Genomic DNA, 25,624 nt, shown 5'->3' on the forward strand with positions numbered 1-25,624 from the left:
ACTACACATCTTATTAAAGGATACATGAAAACTTATTAATTTGTGATCACTATTACCCAAGTGACCCTCAACCCTTACATTTGATATGCGGTCTGGCCTGTTGGTTAATATTAGGTGTAGCAGTGCCCCCCTCTTGTTGGGTCCTGAACCAGTTGTGAAAGGTAATTGTCTCTCATAATTGTCAAAAACCTATTACTGTACTTTTGCTGGAACTGCAGGTTTCGGTTCCCCAATGTATTTCAGGGTAGTTGAAGTCCCCAATAATAATGACTTCTCCTTGAGTCGCAGCTTCATCTGTTTGCTTTATGAGGATATTCTCTGTTGCTTCCATTATTTTTGGAGACTTATAACAAACCCCTATCAGTAATTTATTATTCCCCCCCCCCATATCTCTACCCACTGGGACTCTACATTTTCATTAGATTCATATATATCACGAAGGATGGGTTTTAAGGATGATTTTACATATAAACACGCCTCCCCCTCGCTTATTTCTACGGTCATTTCTGAACAGACTATAGCCCTGTAAATTAACCGCCCAGTCATGGCTCTCGTCCAGCCATGTCTCAGATATCCCCACCATGTCATAATTATGCTCCAACAACATTAACTCCAATTCCTCGATTTTGTTGGCGAGGCTTCTGGCATTAGTATACATGCACTTTATGTATCTCTCTGTACCTCTATTCTTTCTTAAATTATTAACTGTTCTAACCCCACCCCCCATGCCTTGAGTGCTCTCATCCCGGGCGTTAGAGGAGTCCTGAGGCGCCGACATGGTGGAAGGACTGCAGGACGAGCAGAAAGGGGACGGCTGGCTTGAAGCCCACTTTCTCTTACAGCAGGCACAAGCGTAGTGAACTACCGTAGGGATATAGGCAGAGGCCCCTGCAGAATTGGGCATAGGTAGAGTCTAAGTGAATACTGCAGCAGAACGCTATGGAGGTGATACTGCTGAAGGGAGTTAACAGCCGGTCAGGGTAAGGAAACAAGAGCCTACCAGACACCCAGCGATGCAGCAGCAGTATCGCAGGTAACCGAGTCCCCCGCCGGAACACAGATGAGGAGGTCCCAGAGAGAAAAGATGCTGCAGGAGCACAAGATGGAGACTGTGCACTCTGAGCCACGAGAAGAGCAGGACGGAGGGCAGGGTTAACAACCTAGACACCTCTAGTAAATGGCCAGACACGCCGAGAGCGCCAAAAGAAGGGGGCGTGTCGGGCCGGAGAAAACGAAAGCGGGGTCCTGATAGGCTGGCCCGCCTGAGGGGTTGCAGCCACCGTGCTATGAAAGTAAAGGGAGAGACGGGACATAGGAACAGGCAGGGGGGCGTGCCAGGTGCTGGAGAATGAAAGGACGGCGCCGATTGGCTGACGCCGGCCAGGAGGCGTGCCCCAGCAGGGGAGAAGAGGCCGTTGATAGTGGGAGAGCCGGAGGGGGCGTGGCCTAACCTGAGAACAGCCGGGAGGCAAGAGGGCTGTAAGGAAAAAAAAAAAAGTCGGACAGCGCGCGCTATGTGAAGATAAAAAGGCGTGGAATTTTAATCTGAATAGAGGAGAAGCAGGGGCTGCAGTGGCTTAATGGTGGGTGCTGCAGGGGCTTAGCGGTGTCGGGGTAGGGCCTACTACCCGTCTCTTGAATCCGGCTCCACTTCATAGCTGAGGATGACATCAGGAGCCCTCGGGGAAGAGGGTCCTGGGAAAACAATCCTCCTTCCCGCACCGTGTCACCCCTAAAGAATAAGGGGGAAGGCCACCACCGATGACCACCATCTTCCTCTCTCAGCCCTCTCCGAAGAGAGGCGTGAGGAGGGGAATAGGCAAGGACTGGCCACCGAGAGTCGCCCTGAAACACCCTTACGGGGGACAGGAGACAAAGTCCTGCCAGCGGGCACGAGAGTAGGCGATGTGGGTGACACCACACTGCTCTCTCGGTCGCTTAAATGTGGGAAAACAGGGTGAGCATTCTGCACCCTGTTACCCGACAAGCTGTATCTGAAAAATAAAGCAAAAACCTGTAAAGAAAAAATACTGCGGATCTGGTGTTAGATTCAGGTCCGCCTCCTTCAGACACTAAGCAAAAACTGAGGTAATTTGGGCCTGTCCGTAGGTGTATACTGCTGGGGAGGAGCTAACTTTTTCTTATTTGCATAGTGTCAGCCTCCTAGCGACAGCAGCATACACCCATGGTAACCTGTGTCCCCCAATGAAGCGAGAAAGAAAAATGTTTTTACAAATATGAAAAAAAAAACAAAAACACTTAGATAAAAAAAGAATCTAGACATGTTTGGTGTCTATGAACTCGTAATGACCTGGAGAATCATATTGGCAGGTCAGTTTTAGCATTTAGTGAACCTAACAAAAAAGCCAAGCAAAAAACAAGTGTGGGACTGCACTTTTTTTTGCAATTTCACTGCACTTTAAAAATTTTTCCCTTTTTCTGTTAAATGACATGGTAAAACCAATGGTGTCGTTCAAAAGTACAACTTCTCCCGCAAAAAACAAGATCTCACATGGCCATATTGATGGATGGAAAAATTGAAAAGCTATGGCTCTGGGAAAAAGGGGAGCGGAAAACGAAAACTGAAAAGCTCTGGTCATTAAGGGGTTAAAAATCATCATTCTTGGCAGCAGAACATCCTGTGTAAACAAACAGGACATGTGCTGCAGATAGTATTATGTTGTCCATGCACAGATTGATCGTATGTGCACACTGATAGACATGTCTAATCATGCTACTAAATGAACACTGATCGACTTGCATGTAGTTGATCGTCAATCATTTAAACGGCCGAGGTCATCCTCTGTACATGCACCCTTAAAAGGGTTTTCCAATGAGCAAAGTACATTTTAATTAAAAGATCTTGGAATATTACCAAGTTCCACAATTGGATGTTTTAAAAAATGTTCCTGTGCTGAGATAATTCCTGTGCCCCTGCTGTGTACTGTGCAATGGCTGTGTCTGACCGTACAGGATCATGGTCTGATCATGCCACAGTTCCTGGGCAGAAGAGGAACCAAAAGAGAGAATAGAGACTGGACAGAATGGGATCGCAATTGCTGGTTTCTGTGAGGTAATACATTTCTCTGCCTGTTTAAAAACATGTTTTCCTCATTGAACAAATCAGCCGCGATCCAATGCTGCCCTGTCTGCATGCTCTCTTTTGCTTCCTCCCCTGCCCAGGAGATGCGGTATGTGCAAGATTATCACAGCACAGGAACATTTTTTAACACATCCAATTGTGGAACTTACTTTTATTCCAAGACCTAATGATTAAAATGTACTTTGTTTGCAGGAAAACCCCTCTAAGCTCTGTTCACATGTCCGCTCAACTATTAAGGCTGGTTTCACATGAGCGTTTTTTTGCGCAGCACATCGTGCACCTCCATGCGCATGCGTACTTATGTTTAACATGGTGTGTGCATGGTCTAGCGCTTGCACGCGTTCGTATGCGTTTTCGTGCGCATGCGGTTTTTTAAGGCGTGCACCTAGGCTCGCCAGACGCAACCTGTTGCATTTTTGGGTCCGTCCAATGGCGTCAAAAAACGCATGCGCACACTTGCACACGGAATGCAACAAAATAACGCATTACAGTCTATGGGAACGCAGGCGTGTGCATGTCCATGCGCACGCCTGCATTACAAAACGCATGCGTTTTAAGAGTTAACTTGGCTTGAAACTGGTTAAAATGCTTGCGCCTAAAAAACGCAAACGCATGCAAAACGCATGATGTGTTTTTTGCATACGTTTCTATTGCGCATGAAGCGCTGCGCTAAAAAACGCTAATGTGAAAGTAGCCTAAGTGTGTCTGTTCCATTTAGAATAAACAGAACAGATAAACAGAAATATGATTCTCTGCATTTGTATCAAACAGAAGCAGAGGGTCCCTCTCGATTTATATGTGGTCAGTCTGGTATTCATTTCTTAAAAACTTACACCAAATGGAAATCTAACTGACCCCATAAAAATTAATGGGTCGCCTCGGTTTCCGCTTGAAACAGGAATGCGCATGATCCGAATTCCATTTGTTCTAAGTTCATCAGAGAAACCGAAAATGAAGTGAAAAGCGACTTAACAGGAATCACTTATACCTCAATAAACTATTTAAAAAAATATTAGGAAAATGTCTAAAAAAATGTATTAGTATGACCCTTTAATTCAAGTGATGCCTAAACAGACGTATAATGCACGTCCACTTATTCACAGCTAATGAAGTCCTACTCATTGGAAGTAGATTATTAAAGATTAGTAATGAGCGAACGAATAAGTTGTTATTGGTGCATGGTCGGGTGCTAACCGAGTGACTTCGGCATACTCGAATAATACTGTATATACTCGTGTACAAGCCAAGATTTTCAGCTAATTTTTTGGGGCTGAAAGTCCACCTCTCGGCTTATACGAGAGTCATATACCAGGGGGGGCGACAGGGGAGGGGCAGCGGGGGTGTCCGATCATACTTACCCCCTCCATGGCGCGGTCTCTGCAGCCCCCCCCCCCGCTTCTCCCAGGTCTCAGGCTCCTTCCTGCAGCGGTAATGTGACACCGCTCATTAAAGTTATGAATATACGCATATTTATGACTTTAATGAGCGGTACCACGTAACCACTGCAGGAAGGAACCTGAGACGGGGAGAAAGGGCTGCACAGAGACCGTGCCAGGAGGGGGTAAGTATATGCTATATTTACCGATCACCGGTCAATCGCTGCGCACTGCTCTGCTGTCTTCAGTCCTCTGTCTGTGATGTTCAAACAGAGGGCGCGATGACGTAGTCAGTGCGTGCCCTCTGCCTGAACGTCACTGACAGAGGGACCCGGCAGACACAGGGGCGCGCAGCAATGGACGGAGGATCGGTAAGTATCGCCAGTGCCGGGGTCCTGAGCCAGCAGTGACCCCGGCACCTGGCCCCCGACAGAAAGGAAAGTATTTATTTTGTTTTTTTCTATTTGCGGTGGCAGCAGCAGTATATTGGGGGTATACTATGGAGCAGCACATGGGGGTATACTATGGAGCACCTTATGGGGGGTATACTATGGAGCAGCATATGGGGTGGTATACTATGGAGCACCTTATGGAGCAGCATATGGGGGGGTATACTATGGAGCACCTTATGGAGCAGCATATGGGGGGGTATACTATGGAGCACCTTATGGAGCAGCATATGGGGGGTATACTATGGAGCACCTTATGGAGCAGCATATGGGGGGGTATACTATGGAGCACCTTATGGGGCAGCATATGGGGGCATAAACTATGGGTCATCTTACGGGCAACACAGGGAGCATAATCTATGGAGCAGCATATGGGGGCATAATCTATGGAGCAGCATATGGAGCCCATCATGAACTGTATGGAGCATTACATGGGGCTCCTGATTCATATGGATATTCAAAAACATTTAACCTACCAATGTCTCAATTTTACTTTTATTGGTATCCATTTTTATTTTTGAAATTTACCAGTAGCTGCTGCATTTTCCACCCTAGGCTTATACGCGAGTCAATAAGTTTTCACAGTTTTTTGTGGCGGGGGGGGGGGTCGGCTTGGCTTATACACGAGTATATACGGAATGTTTGAGACCCCGCATGTTGGATGTGTGAATGCAGCTTAATATTACACAGATGCAAAATAAGCCGAAAAGATGTGTCTACCAAAACGCATATGGTACGTTGTTGTACAGTGACAGTGATGAGAAAGGATGGCATTAACCATATCTTACCATAAAGAATAACCCCGACAGACCATAGGTCTACTCGAGCATCATAGTGTTTACTGCACACCATCTCAGGAGCCATATATAGGGGAGATCCTCGTAGGGACTGAGGCTCATCCTGGCATGTCATGTGCTGAGCAAAACCAAAATCTAAAGGACAGATGAATCAATAATAAGCAAGGGATAGTTAGCAGTAAATATTCAAAAGCACTGGCTAAATGTAGACAAGGTCTTCCATAACATGTGAAAATTTAGAATTTTTTTCACCATACAAAATTATTTTCCTTCTATGTTAACTGAGAACTAAAGGCAATATACCGTTGCGCTCAAAAGTTTACATACCCTGGCAGAATTTTTGCTTTCTTGGCCTTTTTTTTTTTTTTTTTTTTAAGGAATATGAATGATAACATCAAACCTTTTTCTCCACTCATGGTTAGTGGTTGGGTCAAGCCATTTATTGTCAAACTACTGTTTTCTCTTTTGAAATAATAATGACAACCCAAAACATCCAAATGACCCTGGTCAAAAGATTATATACCCCATTTATTAATACTGTGTATTACCCCCTCTAACATCAATGACAGCTTGAAGTCTTTTGTGGTAGTTGTGGATGAGGTTCTTTATTTTCTCAGATGGTAAAGCTGCCCACTCTTCTTGGCAAAAAGCCTCCAGTTCCTGTAAATTCCTGGGCTGTCTAGCAAGAACTGTGCGCTTGAGATCTCCCCAGAGTGGCTCAATGATATTGAGGTCAGGAGACTGAGATGGCCACTCCAGAACCTTCATTTTGTTCTGCTGTAGCCAATGACAGCAAAGACAAAAAATATATTTATTCCAATATAAATAATATTTTATTGAATATTTAATAAAGAAAAATTACATATTTTTTCGTTATTAAATTTTCAATAAAATATTTATATTGGAATAAATATATTTTTTGTCTTTATTGAACAATTTTTGGAGGATTTTATGTAAAGGTGTGCTTGACAATTTTATTGTATATACAATTGGTTTCGTCTTTGATTTTATTTGTAGCCAATGACAGGTTGACTTGGATTTGTGATTTGGATCGTTGTCACGGAACGTCCAAGTACGTCCCATGAGCAGCTTCCGGGCTGATGATTGCAAATTTGCCACCAGTATTTGCTGATAACGTGCTGCATTCATCTTTCCTTCAACTTTGACCAAGTTTCCTGTGCTTCTGTAGTTCACACATCTCCAAAACATCTGCGATCCACCTCCGTGCTTTACAGTAGGAATGGTGTTCCTTTCATCATAGGCCTTGTTGACTTCTCTCCAAATGTAACGCTTATGGTTGTGGCCGAAAACTTTAATTTTGGTCTCATCCCTCCAAATTACCTTGTTCCAAAAGTTTTGAGGCTTCTCTCTGTGCTGTTTTTCGTATTGCAGGTGAGATACTTTGTGGCATTTTCGCAGTAATGGCTTTCTTCTGGCGACTTGACCAAGCAGCCCATCTTTCTTCAAGTGCTTCCTTATTGTGCATCTTGACACAGCCACACCGCTAGTTTCCAGAGAGTCCAGTATTTCAGCTGATGTTATTTGTAGGTTTTTCTTTGAATCCCGAACAATTTTCCTGGCAGTTGTGGACGAAATTTTTGTTGGTATACCTAACCGTGGTTTTGTTTTTACAGAGCCCATGATTTTCCATTTGTTAATCACAGTTTGAACAAGGTTCACTACCATTATCAATTCCTTGGATATCTTTTTGTATCCGTTTCCCATTTAATACAGTTCATGTACCTTTTCCCGTAGATCCGTTGACAATTCTTTTGCTTTCCCTATGACTCACAATACAGAAACGTCAGTGGCTGGATGAAAGATGCAAGAGTCTGTCTGGATCCCAGAAACTCACTCAGCTTTTATGCACAGTCACTGATTACAAGCAAACAGGCGAGGATGTTACCTTTAGTAGCCATTCAAACCCATTTGTGTTAACTTCTGTGCATGTGATCAGGCCAAAATCACCAGGGTAAGTGAACTTTTGATCAGGGTCATTTGGATTTTTCAGGTTGTCATTATGATTTAAAAAGAGAAAACACAGTTGCTTGACAATAAATGGCTTCACCCAACCACTAACCATGAGTGGAGAAAAAGGTTTGATATTATCATTCATATTCTCTGAAAAAAGGCCAAGAAAGCAAAAATACTGACCACCCCCGGGTTAGCCCCCCCTTAGTGAGAATTTGGGTAAAAAATGACTACATTCGTTAGATCTTTGTTAGATCCGGTTTGATCAACCAAAACTAACGTTAGATCACCCCTACAAAATGAGATATTTACGATCTTTTCCAGGGGGGGCTAACCCGTAGCTAGCCCCCCCAACTATGAAATTTGCCGTTTTTTGGATGGATTCTGATAGATATTCGTTAGATCCGGTTTGATCAGCAAAAATTAGCGTTAGATCTCCTTTCGTTTCCGAGATATTGGGGGGGGGGCGGTGGGGGGTTAGCCCCCCCTAATTTGAAATTTGCCATTTTTTGGATGGATTCTGATAGATATTCGTTAGATCCGATTTGATCAGCAAAAATTAACGTTAGATCTCCTTTCGTTCCCGAGATATTGGGGGTGTCAGGTGGGGGGTTAGGTACGGGTTAGCCCCCCCTAATTTGAAATTTGCCGTTTTTTGGATGGATTCTGATAGATATTCGTTAGATCCGGTTTGATCAGCAAAAATTAACGTTAGATCTCCTTTCGTTCCCGAGATATTGGGGGTGTCAGGTGGGGGGTTAGGTACGGGTTAGCCCCCCTAATTTGAAATTTGCCGTTTTTTGGATGGATTCTGATAGATATTCGTTAGATCCGGTTTGATCAGCAAAAATTAACGTTAGATCTCCTTTCGTTCCCGAGATATTGGGGGTGTCAGGTGGGGGGTTAGGTACGGGTTAGCCCCCCCTAATTTGAAATTTGCCGTTTTTTGGATGGATTCTGATAGATATTCGTTAGATCCGGTTTGATCAGCAAAAATTAACGTTAGATCTCCTTTCGTTCCCGAGATATTGGGGGTGTCAGGTGGGGGGTTAGGTACGGGTTAGCCCCCCCTAATTTGAAATTTGCCGTTTTTTGGATGGATTCTGATAGATATTCGTTAGATCCGGTTTGATCAGCAAAAATTAACGTTAGATCTCCTTTCGTTCCCGAGATATTGGGGGTGTCAGGTGGGGGGTTAGGTACGGGTTAGCCCCCCCTAATTTGAAATTTGCCATTTTTTGGATGGATTCTGATAGATATTCGTTAGATCCGGTTTGATCAGCAAAAATTAACGTTAGATCTCCTTTCGTTCCCGAGATATTGGGGGTGTCAGGTGGGGGGTTAGGTACGGGTTAGCCCCCCCTAATTTGAAATTTGCCGTTTTTTGGATGGATTCTGATAGATATTCGTTAGATCCGGTTTGATCAGCAAAAATTAACGTTAGATCTCCTTTCGTTCCCGAGATATTGGGGGTGTCAGGTGGGGGGTTAGGTACGGGTTAGCCCCCCCTAATTTGAAATTTGCCGTTTTTTGGATGGATTCTGATAGATATTCGTTAGATCCGGTTTGATCAGCAAAAATTAACGTTAGATCTCCTTTCGTTCCCGAGATATTGGGGGTGTCAGGTGGGGCGTTAGGTACGGGTTAGCCCCCCCTAATTTGAAATTTGCCGTTTTTTGGATGGATTCTGATAGATATTCGTTAGATCCGGTTTGATCAGCAAAAATTAACGTTAGATCTCCTTTCGTTCCCGAGATATTGGGGGTGTCAGGTGGGGGGTTAGGTACGGGTTAGCCCCCCCTAATTTGAAATTTGCCGTTTTTTGGATGGATTCTGATAGATATTCGTTAGATCCAGTTTGATCAGCAAAAATTAACGTTAGATCTCCTTTCGTTCCCGAGATATTGGGGGTGTCAGGTGGGGGGTTAGGTACGGGTTAGCCCCCCCTAATTTGAAATTTGCCATTTTTTGGATGGATTCTGATAGATATTCGTTAGATCCGGTTTGATCAGCAAAAATTAACGTTAGATCTCCTTTCGTTCCCGAGATATTGGGGGTGTCAGGTGGGGGGTTAGGTACGGGTTAGCCCCCCCTAATTTGAAATTTGCCGTTTTTTGGATGGATTCTGATAGATATTCATTAGATCCGGTTTGATCAGCAAAAATTAACGTTAGATCTCCTTTCGTTCCCGAGATATTGGGGGTGTCAGGTGGGGGGTTAGGTACGGGTTAGCCCCCCCTAATTTGAAATTTGCCGTTTTTTGGATGGATTCTGATAGATATTCGTTAGATCCGGTTTGATCAGCAAAAATTAACGTTCGATCTGCATTCGTTCCCGAGATATTGGGGGTGTCAGGTGGGGGGTTAGGTACGGGTTAGCCCCCCCTAATTAAAAATTTGCCGTTTTTTGGATGGATTCTGATAGATATTCGTTAGATCCGGTTTGATCAGCAAAAATTAACGTTAGATCTCCTTTCGTTCCCGAGATATTGGGGGTGTCAGGTGGGGCGTTAGGTACGGGTTAGCCCCCCCTAATTTGAAATTTGCCGTTTTTTGGATGGATTCTGATAGATATTCGTTAGATCCGGTTTGATCAGCAAAAATTAACGTTAGATCTCCTTTCGTTCCCGGGATATTGGGGTGTCAGGTGGGGGGTTAGGTACGGGTTAGCCCCCCCCCAATTTGAAATTTGCAGTTTTTTGGATGGATTCTGATAGATATTCGTTAGATCTGGTTCAGCAGCGGTCCCGAGGTGTAGATGGAGAAGAGGAGGGGTCCAATTGGGGGAGACCAACAGAGAGAGAGTGAAGTGAGGAGGTGGTGAGTGAGTGGGACAATCTGAAAGTTCGGTCAGTGAGTCATTTTCGTCCCCCATGATGCCTACAGGCCGCCTCTTCGCAATCATCGCAGCACACTCCCCCCCCCTTCCTCGCCGCGACACATCGCCAGTGAAGTCCTGATGCTGCCCACAACTGGCCCCCGCCGAAGTCGCCGCTGCTCAAACGGATCTAACGAATATCTATCAGAATCCATTTAAAAAACGGCAAATTTCAAAGTACAGGGGGGCCTGTTTTTTGCATAGCTAGCAAGTTGTATTTTTCCTTGGCACCACTTTGGAGTGCATATAATGTTTTGTATAACTTTTATTTATTTTTTAGGATGGAGAAAATTTTAAAAAAATTAATTGCGCTAATGTTTTTTGAGTTTTATTTTTAGTTAGTTTCCTGTGCGGTAAAAATAGCAGAATAACTTTATTCTCCGTGTCAGGTCAGACACACCGAAACCAAATTTATGTAATTTTTTTTTTTTTTTACTACTTTTAAAAAGTAAAACGTTTTTTTTTTAAATAATGAGAGAGGATTTGGTCTCACCGCATGCGCAGCCCCGTAGAGCTTTTATTTGTCTGACTACGGAGCTGTGGGATGCCTCATTTTTTGCGGGAAGAGTTGTAGCTTTTATTCGGACCATTTTGGGGTATATCCGATTTTTTTAATTACGTTTTATGCCTTTTTTTGTGACTCAAACAGTGAAAAAAATAGAAATTATGGCTTTTTTTTATTTTTTATGGCGTTTACCGTGTGGAATAAATATTAAAATATTTAATTTTTGGGGGTTGGGATCCCAGCTGACGGTAGGACAGCTGGGTTCCTGCGATTGCCGACGGGGCAAGCTGGGGCTGCCATTCCCCGCCCGACGTGAAAACTCTATGGCGGAGGAATAAGGCCCGGCTGGCCCCGTCGGCAAAAGTCAATGGGCGGTCGTCAAGGGGTTAAAAAAGCCTGTACATAGACTAAACAAAAACTCCTCATGTGGTCTCATTTTTAATCAATTTAATTATCAAACAAATACAGTGGGGGAAAAAAAGTATTCAGTCAGTCAGCAATAGTGCAAGTTCCACCACTTAAAAAGATGAGAGGCGTCTGTAATTTACATCATTGGTAGACCTCAACTATGGGAGACAAACTGAGAAAAAAAAATCCAGAAAATCACATTGTCTGTTTTTTTTTTCATTTTATTTGCATATTATGGTGGAAAATAAGTATTTGGTCAGAAACAAAATTTCATCTCAATACTTTGTGATATATCCTTTGTTGGCAATGACAGAGGTCAAACGTTTTCTGTAAGTCTTCACAAGGTTGCCACACACTGTTGTTGGTATGTTGGCCCATTCCTCCATGCAGATCTCCTCTAGAGCAGTGATGTTTTTGGCTTTTCGCTTGGCAACACGGAATTTCAACTCCCTCCAAAGGTTTTCTATAGGGTTGAGATCTGGAGACTGGCTAGGCCACTCCAGGACCTTGAAATGCTTCTTACGAAGCCACTCCTTCGTTGCCCTGGCGGTGTGCTTTGGATCATTGTCATGTTGAAAGACCCAGCCACGTTTCATCTTCAATGCCCTTGCTGATGGAAGGAGGTTTGCACTCAAAATCTCACGATACATGGCCCCATTCATTCTTTCATGTACCCGGATCAGTCGTCCTGGCCCCTTTGCAGAGAAACAGCCCCAAAGCATGATGTTTCCACCACCATGCTTTACAGTAGGTATGGTGTTTGATGGATGCAACTCAGTATTCTTTTTCCTCCAAACACGACAAGTTGTGTTTCTACCAAACAGTTCCAGTTTGGTTTCATCAGACCATAGGACATTCTCCCAAAACTCCTCTGGATCATCCAAATGCTCACTAGCAAACTTCAGACGGGCCCGGACATGTACAGGGTTAAGCAGTGGGACACGTCTGGCACTGCAGGATCTGAGTCCATGGTGGCGTAGTGTGTTACTTATGGTAGGCCTTGTTACATTGGTCCCAGCTCTCTGCAGTTCATTCACTAGGTCCCCCCGCGTGGTTCTGGGATTTTTGCTCACCGTTCTTGTGATCATTCTGACCCCACGGGGTGGGATTTTGCGTGGAGCACCAGATCGAGGGAGATTATCAGTGGTCTTGTATGTCTTCCATTTTCTAATTATTGCTCACACAGTTGATTTCTTCACTCCAAGCTGGTTGGCTATTGCAGATTCAGTCTTCCCAGCCTGGTGCAGGGCTACAATTTTGTTTCTGGTGTCCTTTGACAGCTCTTTGGTCTTCACCATAGTGGAGTTTGGAGTCAGACAGTTTGAGGGTGTGCACAGGTGTCTTTTTATACTGATAACAAGTTTAAACAGGTGCCATTACTACAGGTAATGAGTGGAGGAAAGAGGAGACTCTTAAAGAAAAAGTTACAGGTCTGTGAGAGCCAGAAATCTTGATTGCTTGTTTCTGACCAAATACTTATTTTCCACCATAATATGCAAATAAAATGAAAAAAAAAACAGACAATGTGATTTTCTGGATTTTTTTTTCTCAGTTTGTCTCCCATAGTTGAGGTCTACCTATGATGTAAATTACAGACGCCTCTCATCTTTTTAAGTGGTGGAACTTGCACTATTGCTGACTGACTAAATACTTTTTTTCCCCACTGTAAATCTTATTAGTACAGTGAAAAACACAAGTAAAAGTAATACCTTACAGAAATAGATATTTAACAGTGAAAACCTGAAAGTTTAGGACTGCAAATCCCTGTAATATAAATAGAACACCTACATTTTAACATCTAGACGGAGTTCCTGAGTTATCGGTGTTTGACTTACACAAAAAACAAAGAAAATTACTAATGTGACTCGATATAAATTTATTCAAATGTTTAATCTCATAGAATACCAATAATAATTTACAATAAATATTCATGAAAGATGTAGGCTGTATCTGAAGAAGAGAAGGACTGGAAATTCCCATGAGTGCAAAGTAACTCAAACAAAACAAAGAAGAACACCAACACCCCAACACCGGGGCATTCCTGTTCTTCTTCTTCTTTCCTTTGAGTTACTTTGCACTCATGGGAATTTTCAGTCCTTCTATTCTTCAGATACAGCCTACATCTTTCGTGAATATTTATTGTAAATTATTATTGGTATTCTATGAGATTAAACATTTCAATAAATTTATCTCCATTTCCCTTTTAGTTTTTCTTCACTCATACAAAAACCCTACTTCGGAATGGAGGAACCGTCTTTGGATAGAAAGAAGTGTGTGGCGGTCGGGGCGCTCCTCCGAGGCCGGCTTAGCTCCTAGTAGAGGCTGTAGCTGTGCTCAGCCTGTGAGGAGCTTGGCAAGCGCTGCTGTGTGTCACTGCCTCCTAAGCGTCCTGACCCAGCCTGCAGATGTCGGATCAGCTCAGACAGCAGCAGCCCTCCTATAGGTGAGCGGGATGATGAGCTCCATGCAGCCACTTGCTCCTGCTGCCATGTAAGCCATATTGCTGTGCAGCAGGTGGTGAGGAGTGGGACTAGGGACACACAGGAGAGCAAAGCGAAGGCAACATTACTGACTTTGGGGGCATTATTGCTTAAGATGGGGGTATGTGAGGGTTGTTACTTGTATTACATGTATTGTCTGTAAACATTACTGCATGTAACATGGAAAGTGATCCTACTTAATCGCCAATACACCATGGACATCTCAGTGTTTTGGTTGGAATTTCATTTGTAAAGTTGAACTGTCATCAAAAAATAGATTTTGTTTAAAGGGTACCGCAACGTTTTTTTTATTTATTTATTTTTAATTCTGTCATGCTGTGGCTGCTGGCCACAGCATGACAGTAAGTTATGTGCGGCAGTACGGCGGGACATCTGTCCACCAATGCCGCTGCACCGGTCGGGGGACCCCCTACCCCCGCCGAATCTGGTGAGTGGAAACCTTCAATGACCTGGTGATGAACCAGGTCATTAGGCATAACGCCCACCGCCGCTGAAGCCCGCCCACCCACAGCCATTGAATGGGCCAAGAGTCGACGTCACGTGACGCAGCAGACTGCTGCATCATGTGATGTTGCAGGGGGTGTGGCCTTCATTCCAGGAAGTGGCCGCATCGCAGCCACTCCTGGCCTGCCCCCGGCGCGAGGACCTTGACTCATTTAGCATTTTGCCAGATCAGTCAAGAGATTTCTGGCTCTGGCGGTGGGAGGAGGGCTGCAGGAGGTCAGGAGCACAGCTGCAGCTGCACACAGTTTTCTGTCATGCTGTGGGCATCAGCCACAGCATGACAGAATGCAGAGTAAAGGTTCAGGTGCTCTTTAACGCTGTGTCCATGCTCACAATTTTTCCCCATCAATGACTGCCATCATGGCAGGAAAGAAAAAAAGGTGAGGTGATGGTCCGATTCAAAGTGAATGGGACCATCATTACAATTTTTTGTCTCCCCACTACTTCACCGTCCCGTCATGTCATCATAAGACTGGGTGGGAAAGTAGTGGGGAGAAAATGCTGCTAGCAGCCTTATTCTTGTCGTCATTCACTGATGGTCAGAGCACTGCCTGTCGTCTGCCCCTCAGAGAATTAATAATTTTCAATGCAGTTTCAGGCCGCCGACTCTCATTTCTCTGGCACCTCCTCTGGTTCATGAGCTGGAGGTGGTCGGATCGCTGACGTCTGGCACACTCTTGTGTACTTGCAATCTGCACATCAGCCTGCATGGAAGTGAACAGTGCCAGCAGGGGAGTTCCTCAAGTATACTGGATGATGTCCGCCATCTGAACACATAAGCTGGAGGAGGAGACAGATAAGATAATTAGCTGCCTGAGACAGCATGCCTCTGCACACCCATCAGGCTGGGAATGCCTCTTTAGTGGGCATCATGCTTCTTTCTCTTTTGGATTTATATATGTTGGTGTGCTTAAAGGGAATCTTCCACCTAATGCTACTCTATGCAGCTGTGAGCAGGCCTGTATTGTCCTGCAGACACACAGAATAATGACACCAGTGGCGCTCCACTCCGAGGTGCCGTCTGGGTGCTGCAGCGCCCAGAACTAGGCGCATGCCAGCTATCTAATAGCACGACTAGGCTGGTCATGTGGTCATTAGCCCAGCTCTGCTGCCAGTTCTCAGCATTTCAGTGAAGCATTCTACACTCGTGTGAATGACTAATATCCTATATATGAATAAATTGGCCAACACAAATAACGTAATGGGGAGGCTTGAAGTAAAGGACGGGTTTGCAGCTACTTGGCACATTTTCCTATTGTGCACTTATGTGCTTAAAGTGGGATTAAATTTCCTAACACACAGCTATGTACATCCATTCTCCTGCCGCCATCCATATCTGCACACACTGACCAGCAGATCCATACACACACTCATGCACGGATTACACACAGCAGATCAGACCTTCCTGCATAGAAATATGCCATACATAGGAAATCAATACCAACCTTCACATTTAGTGATCACACTTATACGAGGATGTGTTTCTCTGCCTGCTCTTATGACTAAAGTGAAGCTGAACATCCAAAGAAAAGGGTCACACACAGGGTCAAACAGAGGGCGGGATCAAAATCACTCAAAAGTGGAGACATGGTGTTGATAAAACTACATGCAAATGTAAAAGGAGCTAAGTGGGTTTTCAAGCCATTGCCCCACCTGGTTTTTCCACATGTGGTTTTCAATGGCATCATGCAGTGCTTAGGGAGCGGATGAGCATGTGATCGGCTCCATCATGCTGCGCTCCTTTGTTCCACCGCTATGCCACCTGTTGCATTTCCTGCCCTGTATTTAGCTTTCAGGTAACTTTTGATAAGTCATAGAGGCATATCAACGTTTATCTGCTGACGTAGGCTAAGTTCACACTGCTTAAATATGACACCTGTTTTGTCTGAGCCGAAATTAAACTCTGAATGTGGTACTGCAGGGGTTCCTTGGTGTCTCCTGCTGGCGGGGTGACATCGCCCCTCCAGTGTCCTATGCCGGGGAAATGCCAGGGAACCACAGGCAAGCCCTGCAGTACAAGACCCACAGGTAGCCGACAGCAAGGGAGGCCATGAGTACCCGTGCCGCTGCAGCGGAGCACTGCTCACAGGCGTCCCTCTGTTGTGGCACTGTAAGGATTCCCTGAGCTTTCCCGCTGGCAGGGTGACGTCACCCCACCAGCGTTCTGCAGCCTGGGAAAATCCCGGGGAACCCCTTCAGCACCATACATCACATGCTCACATTGGATTACAGATCAGCTACTACCAGGGGTCAAGTTCTGGGAAAAAAATGTGGGAACTCACCCAAGATTTCCTACTTGCCCCCACTCTGATGAGAGTTACACCAACGTAGTAATGAAATAATACTGCCATACTGTGACTGAATAAAACACCATGCAAAGACCAATATTACTCCTATACAGTGACCATAGATAGGCAGAAACTAGCTACACAGGCGCTCTGCAGACCGCACTAGTGGTTATGTTACTTTTAGGCTTCTTTCACATGATCATATGCGTATTGCGCGCGTTAAAAATGCAGCGTTGTCACTGCACATTTCCCGTCATATTTCACGCAGCCCAGTGATTTGTATTAATGGGCTAATCGTGTAATATGCTACAGAATAGAACATCCTGTAATTGTTTTTTTTTTTTTTACACACATTTGCGTATGCGTGAAAATAACGCATATGAGAATAAACGCATCGGTTTCAATGGGTACATTTCATCGTGAAATACACATGCATGAAAAACAGCGTATTACACGACAAAACTAAGATCATGTGAAAGAGGCCTTATATCCAGTGGTCACATGCGACGTTTGCTGTTACTGGGGTCATTTGCTTTGCCTATTTCTAGTCCAGACCGCCACAATGAATTTTCCAAGCCGCTACTTGTCTCTGTAGGATTTTGCATTCAGACAGCTACGGGTTAGCCCCCCCCCAGAAAAAGATCGGAACTATCTCGGGAACAACAGGAGATCTAACGTTAATTTTTGCTGATCAAACCGGATCTAACGAATATCTATCAGAATCCATCCAAAAAACAGCAAATTTCAAAGTTGGGGGGGCTAACCCGTACCTAACCCCCCACCTGACACCCCCAATATCTCGGGAACAAAAGGAGATCTAACGTTAATTTTTGCTGATCAAACCGGATCTAACGAATATCTATCAGAATCCATCCAAAAAATGGCAAATTTCAAATTAGGGGGGGCTAACCCGTACCTAACCCCCCACCTGACACCCCCAATATCTCGGGAACGAAAGGAGATCTAACGTTAATTTTTGCTGATCAAACCGGATCTAACGAATATCTATCAGAATCCATCCAAAAAATGGCAAATTTCAAATTAGGGGGGGCTAACCCGTACCTAACCCCCCACCTGACACCCCCAATATCTCGGGAACGAAAGGAGATCTAACGTTAATTTTTGCTGATCAAACCGGATCTAACGAATATCTATCAGAATCCATGCAAAAAACTGCAAATTTCAAATTGGGGGGGCTAACCCGTACCTAACCCCCCACCTGACACCCCCAATATCTCGGGAACAAAAGGAGATCTAACGTTAATTTTTGCTGATCAAACCGGATCTAACGAATATCTATCAGAATCCATCCAAAAAACTGCAAATTTCAAATTAGGGGGGGCTAACCCCCCACCGCCCCCCCCCCCAATATCTCGGGAACGAAAGGAGATCTAACGTTAATTTTTGCTGATCAAACCGGATCTAACGAATATCTATCAGAATCCATCCAAAAAACAGCAAATTTCAAAGTTGGGGGGGCTAACCCGTACCTAACCCCCCACCTGACACCCCCAATATCTCGGGAACAAAAGGAGATCTAACGTTAATTTTTGCTGATCAAACCGGATCTAACGAATATCTATCAGAATCCATCCAAAAAATGGCAAATTTCAAATTAGGGGGGGCTAACCCGTACCTAACCCCCCACCTGACACCCCCAATATGTCGGGAACGAAAGGAGATCTAACGTTAATTTTTGCTGATCAAACCGGATCTAACGAATATCTATCAGAATCCATCCAAAAAACAGCAAATTTCAAAGTTGGGGGGGCTAACCCGTACCTAACCCCCCACCTGACACCCCCAATATCTCGGGAACGAAAGGAGATCTAACGTTAATTTTTGCTGATCAAACCGGATCTAACGAATATCTATCAGAATCCATCCAAAAAACTGCAAATTTCAAATTAGGGGGGGCTAACCCCCCACCGCCCCCCCCAATATCTCGGGAACGAAAGGAGATCTAACGTTAATTTTTGCTGATCAAACCGGATCTAACGAATATCTATCAGAATCCATCCAAAAAACAGCAAATTTCAAAGTTGGGGGGGCTAACCCGTACCTAACCCCCCACCTGACACCCCCAATATCTCGGGAACAAAAGGAGATCTAACGTTAATTTTTGCTGATCAAACCGGATCTAATGAATATCTATCAGAATCCATCCAAAAAATGGCAAATTTCAAATTAGGGGGGGCTAACCCGTACCTAACCCCCCACCTGACACCCCCAATATCTCGGGAACGAAAGGAGATCTAACGTTAATTTTTGCTGATCAAACCGGATCTAACGAATATCTATCAGAATCCATGCAAAAAACGGCAAATTTCAAATTAGGGGGGGCTAACCCGTACCTAACCCCCCACCTGACACCCCCAATATCTCGGGAACAAAAGGAGATCTAACGTTAATTTTTGCTGATCAAACCGGATCTAACGAATATCTATCAGAATCCATCCAAAAAATGGCAAATTTCAAATTAGGGGGGGCTAACCCGTACCTAACCCCCACCTGACACCCCCAATATCTCGGGAACGAAAGGAGATCTAACGTTAATTTTTGCTGATCAAACCGGATCTAACGAATATCTATCAGAAGCCATCCAAAAAACTGCAAATTTCAAATTAGGGGGGGCTAACCCCCCACCGCCCCCCCCCCCAATATCTCGGGAACGAAAGGAGATCTAACGTTAATTTTTGCTGATCAAACCGGATCTAACGAATATCTATCAGAATCCATCCAAAAAACAGCAAATTTCAAAGTTGGGGGGGCTAACCCGTACCTAACCCCCCACCTGACACCCCCAATATCTCGGGAACAAAAGGAGATCTAACGTTAATTTTTGCTGATCAAACCGGATCTAACGAATATCTATCAGAATCCATCCAAAAAATGGCAAATTTCAAATTAGGGGGGGCTAACCCGTACCTAACCCCCCACCTGACACCCCCAATATGTCGGGAACGAAAGGAGATCTAACGTTAATTTTTGCTGATCAAACCGGATCTAACGAATATCTATCAGAATCCATCCAAAAAACAGCAAATTTCAAAGTTGGGGGGGCTAACCCGTACCTAACCCCCCACCTGACACCCCCAATATCTCGGGAACGAAAGGAGATCTAACGTTAATTTTTGCTGATCAAACCGGATCTAACGAATATCTATCAGAATCCATCCAAAAAACTGCAAATTTCAAATTAGGGGGGGCTAACCCCCCACCGCCCCCCCCAATATCTCGGGAACGAAAGGAGATCTAACGTTAATTTTTGCTGATCAAACCGGATCTAACGAATATCTATCAGAATCCATCCAAAAAACAGCAAATTTCAAAGTTGGGGGGGCTAACCCGTACCTAACCCCCCACCTGACACCCCCAATATCTCGGGAACAAAAGGAGATCTAACGTTAATTTTTGCTGATCAAACCGGATCTAATGAATATCTATCAGAATCCATCCAAAAAATGGCAAATTTCAAATTAGGGGGGGCTAACCCGTACCTAACCCCCCACCTGACACCCCCAATATCTCGGGAACGAAAGGAGATCTAACGTTAATTTTTGCTGATCAAACCGGATCTAACGAATATCTATCAGAATCCATGCAAAAAACGGCAAATTTCAAATTAGGGGGGGCTAACCCGTACCTAACCCCCCACCTGACACCCCCAATATCTCGGGAACAAAAGGAGATCTAACGTTAATTTTTGCTGATCAAACCGGATCTAACGAATATCTATCAGAATCCATCCAAAAAATGGCAAATTTCAAATTAGGGGGGGCTAACCCGTACCTAACCCCCACCTGACACCCCCAATATCTCGGGAACGAAAGGAGATCTAACGTTAATTTTTGCTGATCAAACCGGATCTAACGAATATCTATCAGAATCCATCCAAAAAACGGCAAATTTCAAATTAGGGGGGGCTAACCCGTACCTAACCCCCCACCTGACACCCCCAATATCTCGGGAACGAAAGGAGATCTAACGTTAATTTTTGCTGATCAAACCGGATCTAACGAATATCTATCAGAATCCATCCAAAAAACGGCAAATTTCAAATTAGGGGGGGCTAACCCGTACCTAACCCCCCACCTGACACCCCCAATATCTCGGGAACGAATGGAGATCTAACGTTAATTTTTGCTGATCAAACCGGATCTAACGAATATCTATCAGAATCCATCCAAAAAACGGCAAATTTCAAATTAGGGGGGGCTAACCCGTACCTAACCCCCCACCTGACACCCCCAATATCTCGGGAATGAAAGGAGATCTAACGTTAATTTTTGCTGATCAAACCGGATCTAACGAATATCTATCAGAATCCATCCAAAAAACGGCAAATTTCAAATTAGGGGGGGCTAACCCGTACCTAACCCCCCACCTGACACCCCCAATATCTCGGGAACGAAAGGAGATCTAACGTTAATTTTTGCTGATCAAACCGGATCTAACGAATATCTATCAGAATCCATCCAAAAAACGGCAAATTTCAAATTAGGGGGGGCTAACCCGTACCTAACCCCCCACCTGACACCCCCAATATCTCGGTAACGAAAGGAGATCTAACGTTAATTTTTGCTGATCAAACCGGATCTAACGAATATCTATCAGAATCCATCCAAAAAATGGCAAATTTCAAATTAGGGGGGGCTAACCCCCCACCGCCCCCCCCCAATATCTCGGAAACGAAAGGAGATCTAACGCTAATTTTTGCTGATCAAACCGGATCTAACGAATATCTATCAGAATCCATCCAAAAAACGGCAAATTTCATAGTTGGGGGGGCTAGCTACGGGTTAGCCCCCCCTGGAAAAGATCGTAAATATCTCATTTTGTAGGGGTGATCTAACGTTAGTTTTGGTTGATCAAACCGGATCTAACAAAGATCTAACGAATGTAGTCATTTTTTACCCAAATTCTCACTAAGGGGGGGCTAACCCGGGGGTGGTAAAATACTGCGGGGGGTATGTAAACTTTTGAGCACAACTATACATTATAGAGATATTGGTAGAGCACTCATATGGCCAACCGTTATCTGTTTTTACTCCCCTTTAAAAATGGACATTCGGCTTAGCCAAAAGGGAATGTTTATTTTCAATGTGGAGGCTGAATAATCCCCTGCCAAACCTTTTAACAGTGGCTTATCCCACATGAGAACAAAGACTCAGGTGTGTTAGAGAATTTAACATGCCACATCCTTTCTCCCATAACTTCAGCCACGGAGTGAGGGTTGGGTGGAGAATGACCACACTCACCGGCAAGCTTAAGGTGGGGCCGATCAAGGCTGCTAAGCAGAATATTTTGAGGCTTCAGGTCCAGGTGGGATATATTTTTTTCATACAGAAACTTCAAAGCACTTGCTGAAAATAAAGGAAGATAATTACGTTGATATGCTATGAAGCCCGTACTGTTGCACACCTGTAGTTATATTAATAGAAAGAATTCCAGTCTTCCTTCAGATTGCTATATGTCAATTTTCCTATCAGCTTCAAGTTCACAACACAAAAGTTGTATCAAAAATTCCCTTAACATCTATTGGCTCCAACTCAGTCCCCACTTCACTTATACAAAGATATAATTTGCCACAAGTGTGGAAGGAAGCTGATACCCAGGAATAGTGAAAGGCAACTGTGGATCTGCACTTATTGGTCAGTCTCATACATACAAAAGGCTCAAAGTAGCTAACAGAAGTATACTATAAGACTGCAGAAATGCAGCTGTATAATATGAAATCTGGCGTACCTTGAGAACTGCATATTACAAAGATTAAAGGGGTTTCCCAGCAATCATAACTTATCACACTTTTACGTGTATCTGATCACGAAAACGAGAGTCCTGTGCCTCTTGTTCTAATGGGGCAGGAGTTGCACCAATAGACAATTAGGCAGTGGGAATCATGCGCAACTTTCACCAGGGACACAGGACTCCTATTCTTTTGATTGGAAGTATGCGGAATAAGTTGTGACATCCCAATAAACTAAAATCTCAACAGCTGATGTGAGCAAAATCTCTGTGCTTGTTGCACTACTTTTCTCTTATATTTTAGGAATCCAGAAGAGATGTCAGTAAACAGGAGCCACAACATGAAAATGACCCACCTAGTTGTTGAAGGAAAATCTGAGTAACCTTCTCTGGAAGAATACGACGGGTTCTGATAAATCGAGAAAGGTCTCCACCAGCACAGTACTCTGTGATCAGGAATATGTGATCTCGGTCCCACTGTGACACAGCAATCCATCCAGAAAGTAAAAGGAAATGAAATCAAGAGAACAAATGAGGAACAGGGAACAAGGGCAGATCTGAATAGCTCTCAAGAATACATACAGATGTAAAAGTAGTGATATAGCAAAATAATTAGAAGAAAAACTTGAGAGTTTGCCACATTAGGACAACCTCTTGAATGTTTCAGACATCATAATAAGGGAGGTCCCACATCTGGACCACCACCCTATATACTAGGATGTAAGGTCAATGATCATGTCTTATTTTTAGGCCATATACAAGTGGACAGCTATACATATGACTGAATGATGTAGAAAACTGCACTACTCCTGCAGTATATTGCTGCCACGGCATCCTCTAGTTGTGAAAAGCTAATTGATGGTTGTCTTCTGTTTAGAAAATAGATTATTACCTTTGGATAACTCCTGTAAAAGGAACCTGCCATGTCTAGAAACATTAACTACAGGTAAATAGTGTTTCCTGATAGTAACAAATAGAGACAGAAATTGGATTCTTTAAACGGAACCTGTCCTATGTAAGTCAATATACCCGGGAAAAATACGAAAACCATTGTGACTAGTGGAAGGCCATCACACACTGCTGTAACTGACCTGGAAGTCCTTCAGCTCGAGGATATGAGGATGATGCACAGTTTTCAAGATCTCAATTTCGGTCAGTAGGTTCTCCACAGACACTTTATTCAGGCTTTTTTTGCTGACACATTTAATTGCCACTACTTCACGTGTGTTGTGCTGACAATGGAGGGAAGGAAGGCATAAAAGGTGCATGTTAGGGAAGGCAGCAATACTAGAGTCACAGTTGTGTCTGCATAGAAGTCTATGTATACTGTGTGCAAGGACAAATGGGGGAGAATAGAGGAATGAGAGGGAAAAGCAAGATTTTGGGTACTCACCATAAAATCTTTTTCTCGGAGCCTTCATTGGGGGACACAGGAAACCATGAGTATATGCTGCTGCCACTAGGAGGTTCACACTATGCAAAAAAAGGGTTAGCCAGCAGTATATACCCACTAACTGGCAGAAGCTAATCAGTTAGTGAGAAAGCAGTAGGAGAAGTAGAAAACATAACAGAACGAATGTAACAGATAACAGAACCTGATACAACAGTAAACAAGGGCGGGTGCTGTGTCCCCCAATGAAGGCTCCGAGAAAAATATTTTACGGTGAGTAGTAGTACCCAAAATCTTGCTTTCTCTCTCGCTTCATTGGGGGGACACAGGAACCCATGGGACATCCCAAAGCAGTCCCAAGGGTGGGAAGAAGTAAAATATCCTCAAGTCAGAGCTCAGGCCACTGCCACATGCAGGACCTTTCTACCAAAGTTCGCATGAAAAGAAGCACGAGTGTGAACTTGGTAAAAGTAAGAATGGAGGCCCATGTAGCAGCTTTGCAGAGCTGCGAGGCTGCGCATGAAGGCGAACTGCCCAGGAGTCTCCCCACCGAACGAGTGAAGTGTGCCGTTATCCTCAGTGGGCTTGCTCTACCTCGTAGACGGTAAGCTTCCAAAACTGTGGGACGGATCCATCGAGCAATGGTAGACCTGGATGCAGGGAGACCCTTTCATGGACCTTCTAGGATGATGAACAGAGAATCTGAGTGCCAGACAGGCTCAGTCCTGGACAGATAAATAGGTAGAGCTCTCACTAAGTCAAGTTTGTGTAGTGACTGCTCTCGGGGGAGAGAGGGGGACGAACAAAAGCATGGAAGTACAATGTCCTCATTTATATGAAAACCAGAAACCACCTTGGGAAGAAAGGATGGAACCGGACGTAGGACCACCTTGTCCTGGTGAAAGACCAGGTAAGGAGAGCGACAAGAGAGTGCCGCTAGCTCTGAACCCTGTCTAATTGAAGTGATCGCAACCTGGAAAGCGATCTTCCAGGAAAGGAATGTGGAAGAGATCTCTTGTAGTGGTTCAAACGGGGTCTCCTGTAAGACATCTAGTACCAAATTAAGGTCCCAGGGATCCACTGGGGGTTGGTAGGGAGGAACGGAGTGAGCATCTGCCTGGATGAATATTTTGAGCTGTCGGCGAACCACCAAATTCCTTTGGAACAGAATGGACAGAGCTAAAACTTGTCCTTTAATAGAACTAAGGGACAGTCTGGACTCCAGACCTGACTGCAGAAAAGACAAGATGGATGGGAGGTGAAAAACCATTGGAGCGATTTGGTGAGTTTCACACCAGCGGAAAAATGCTTTCCATGTCCGGTGGTAGATAAGAGAAGATGAAGGCTTCCTTGCTTTAATCATGGTCTGGACTCTGGACTACCTGATCGGAGAACCCAGTCAACCTCAAAACCGTCGCTTCAACAGCCATGCCATTAAATTGAGCGACTGAGAACTCTGGTGGAAGAGGGGCCCCTGCTGCAAAAGGTCCGAGCAATCCGGAAGCCTCCATGGCGTGTCCGCTAGGAGGTTGACCAACTCTGCGTACCAGGGTCTTTCTGGCCAATCCGAGGTGATGAGAATGACGGGAATTCCCTCCGCTTTTATATTTTGGACTACCCTAGGGATTAGCGGTAGAGGTGAAAATAGGTATGGAACGGAGAACTGTGCCCAGGGTATCACTAGTGCATCGTATCCTATCGCTAGCG

General features: G+C 44.4%; 1 protein-coding gene across 1 annotated transcript in view; it reads right to left on the reverse strand.

Annotated features, from left to right (window-relative positions):
- The window catches only part of ULK3 (unc-51 like kinase 3), a 74,350-nt gene that overhangs the window by 36,602 nt on the left and 12,124 nt on the right, over positions 1 to 25,624 (reverse strand). The window contains exons 2-5 of the mRNA XM_073579543.1: positions 23,619 to 23,759; positions 22,884 to 23,004; positions 22,041 to 22,145; positions 5,717 to 5,860 (exon numbers count right to left, since the gene is read on the reverse strand). Coding sequence (XP_073435644.1) covers positions 5,717 to 5,860; positions 22,041 to 22,145; positions 22,884 to 23,004; positions 23,619 to 23,759 — 511 coding nt within the window. The remainder of the gene's footprint in view (positions 1 to 5,716; positions 5,861 to 22,040; positions 22,146 to 22,883; positions 23,005 to 23,618; positions 23,760 to 25,624) is intronic.

The sequence above is a fragment of the Dendrobates tinctorius genome, unplaced genomic scaffold (assembly GCF_039654945.1).
Source record: "Dendrobates tinctorius isolate UK_male_01 unplaced genomic scaffold, ASM3965494v1 ptg000062l, whole genome shotgun sequence".
Classification (NCBI taxonomy): Eukaryota; Metazoa; Chordata; class Amphibia; order Anura; family Dendrobatidae; genus Dendrobates; species Dendrobates tinctorius.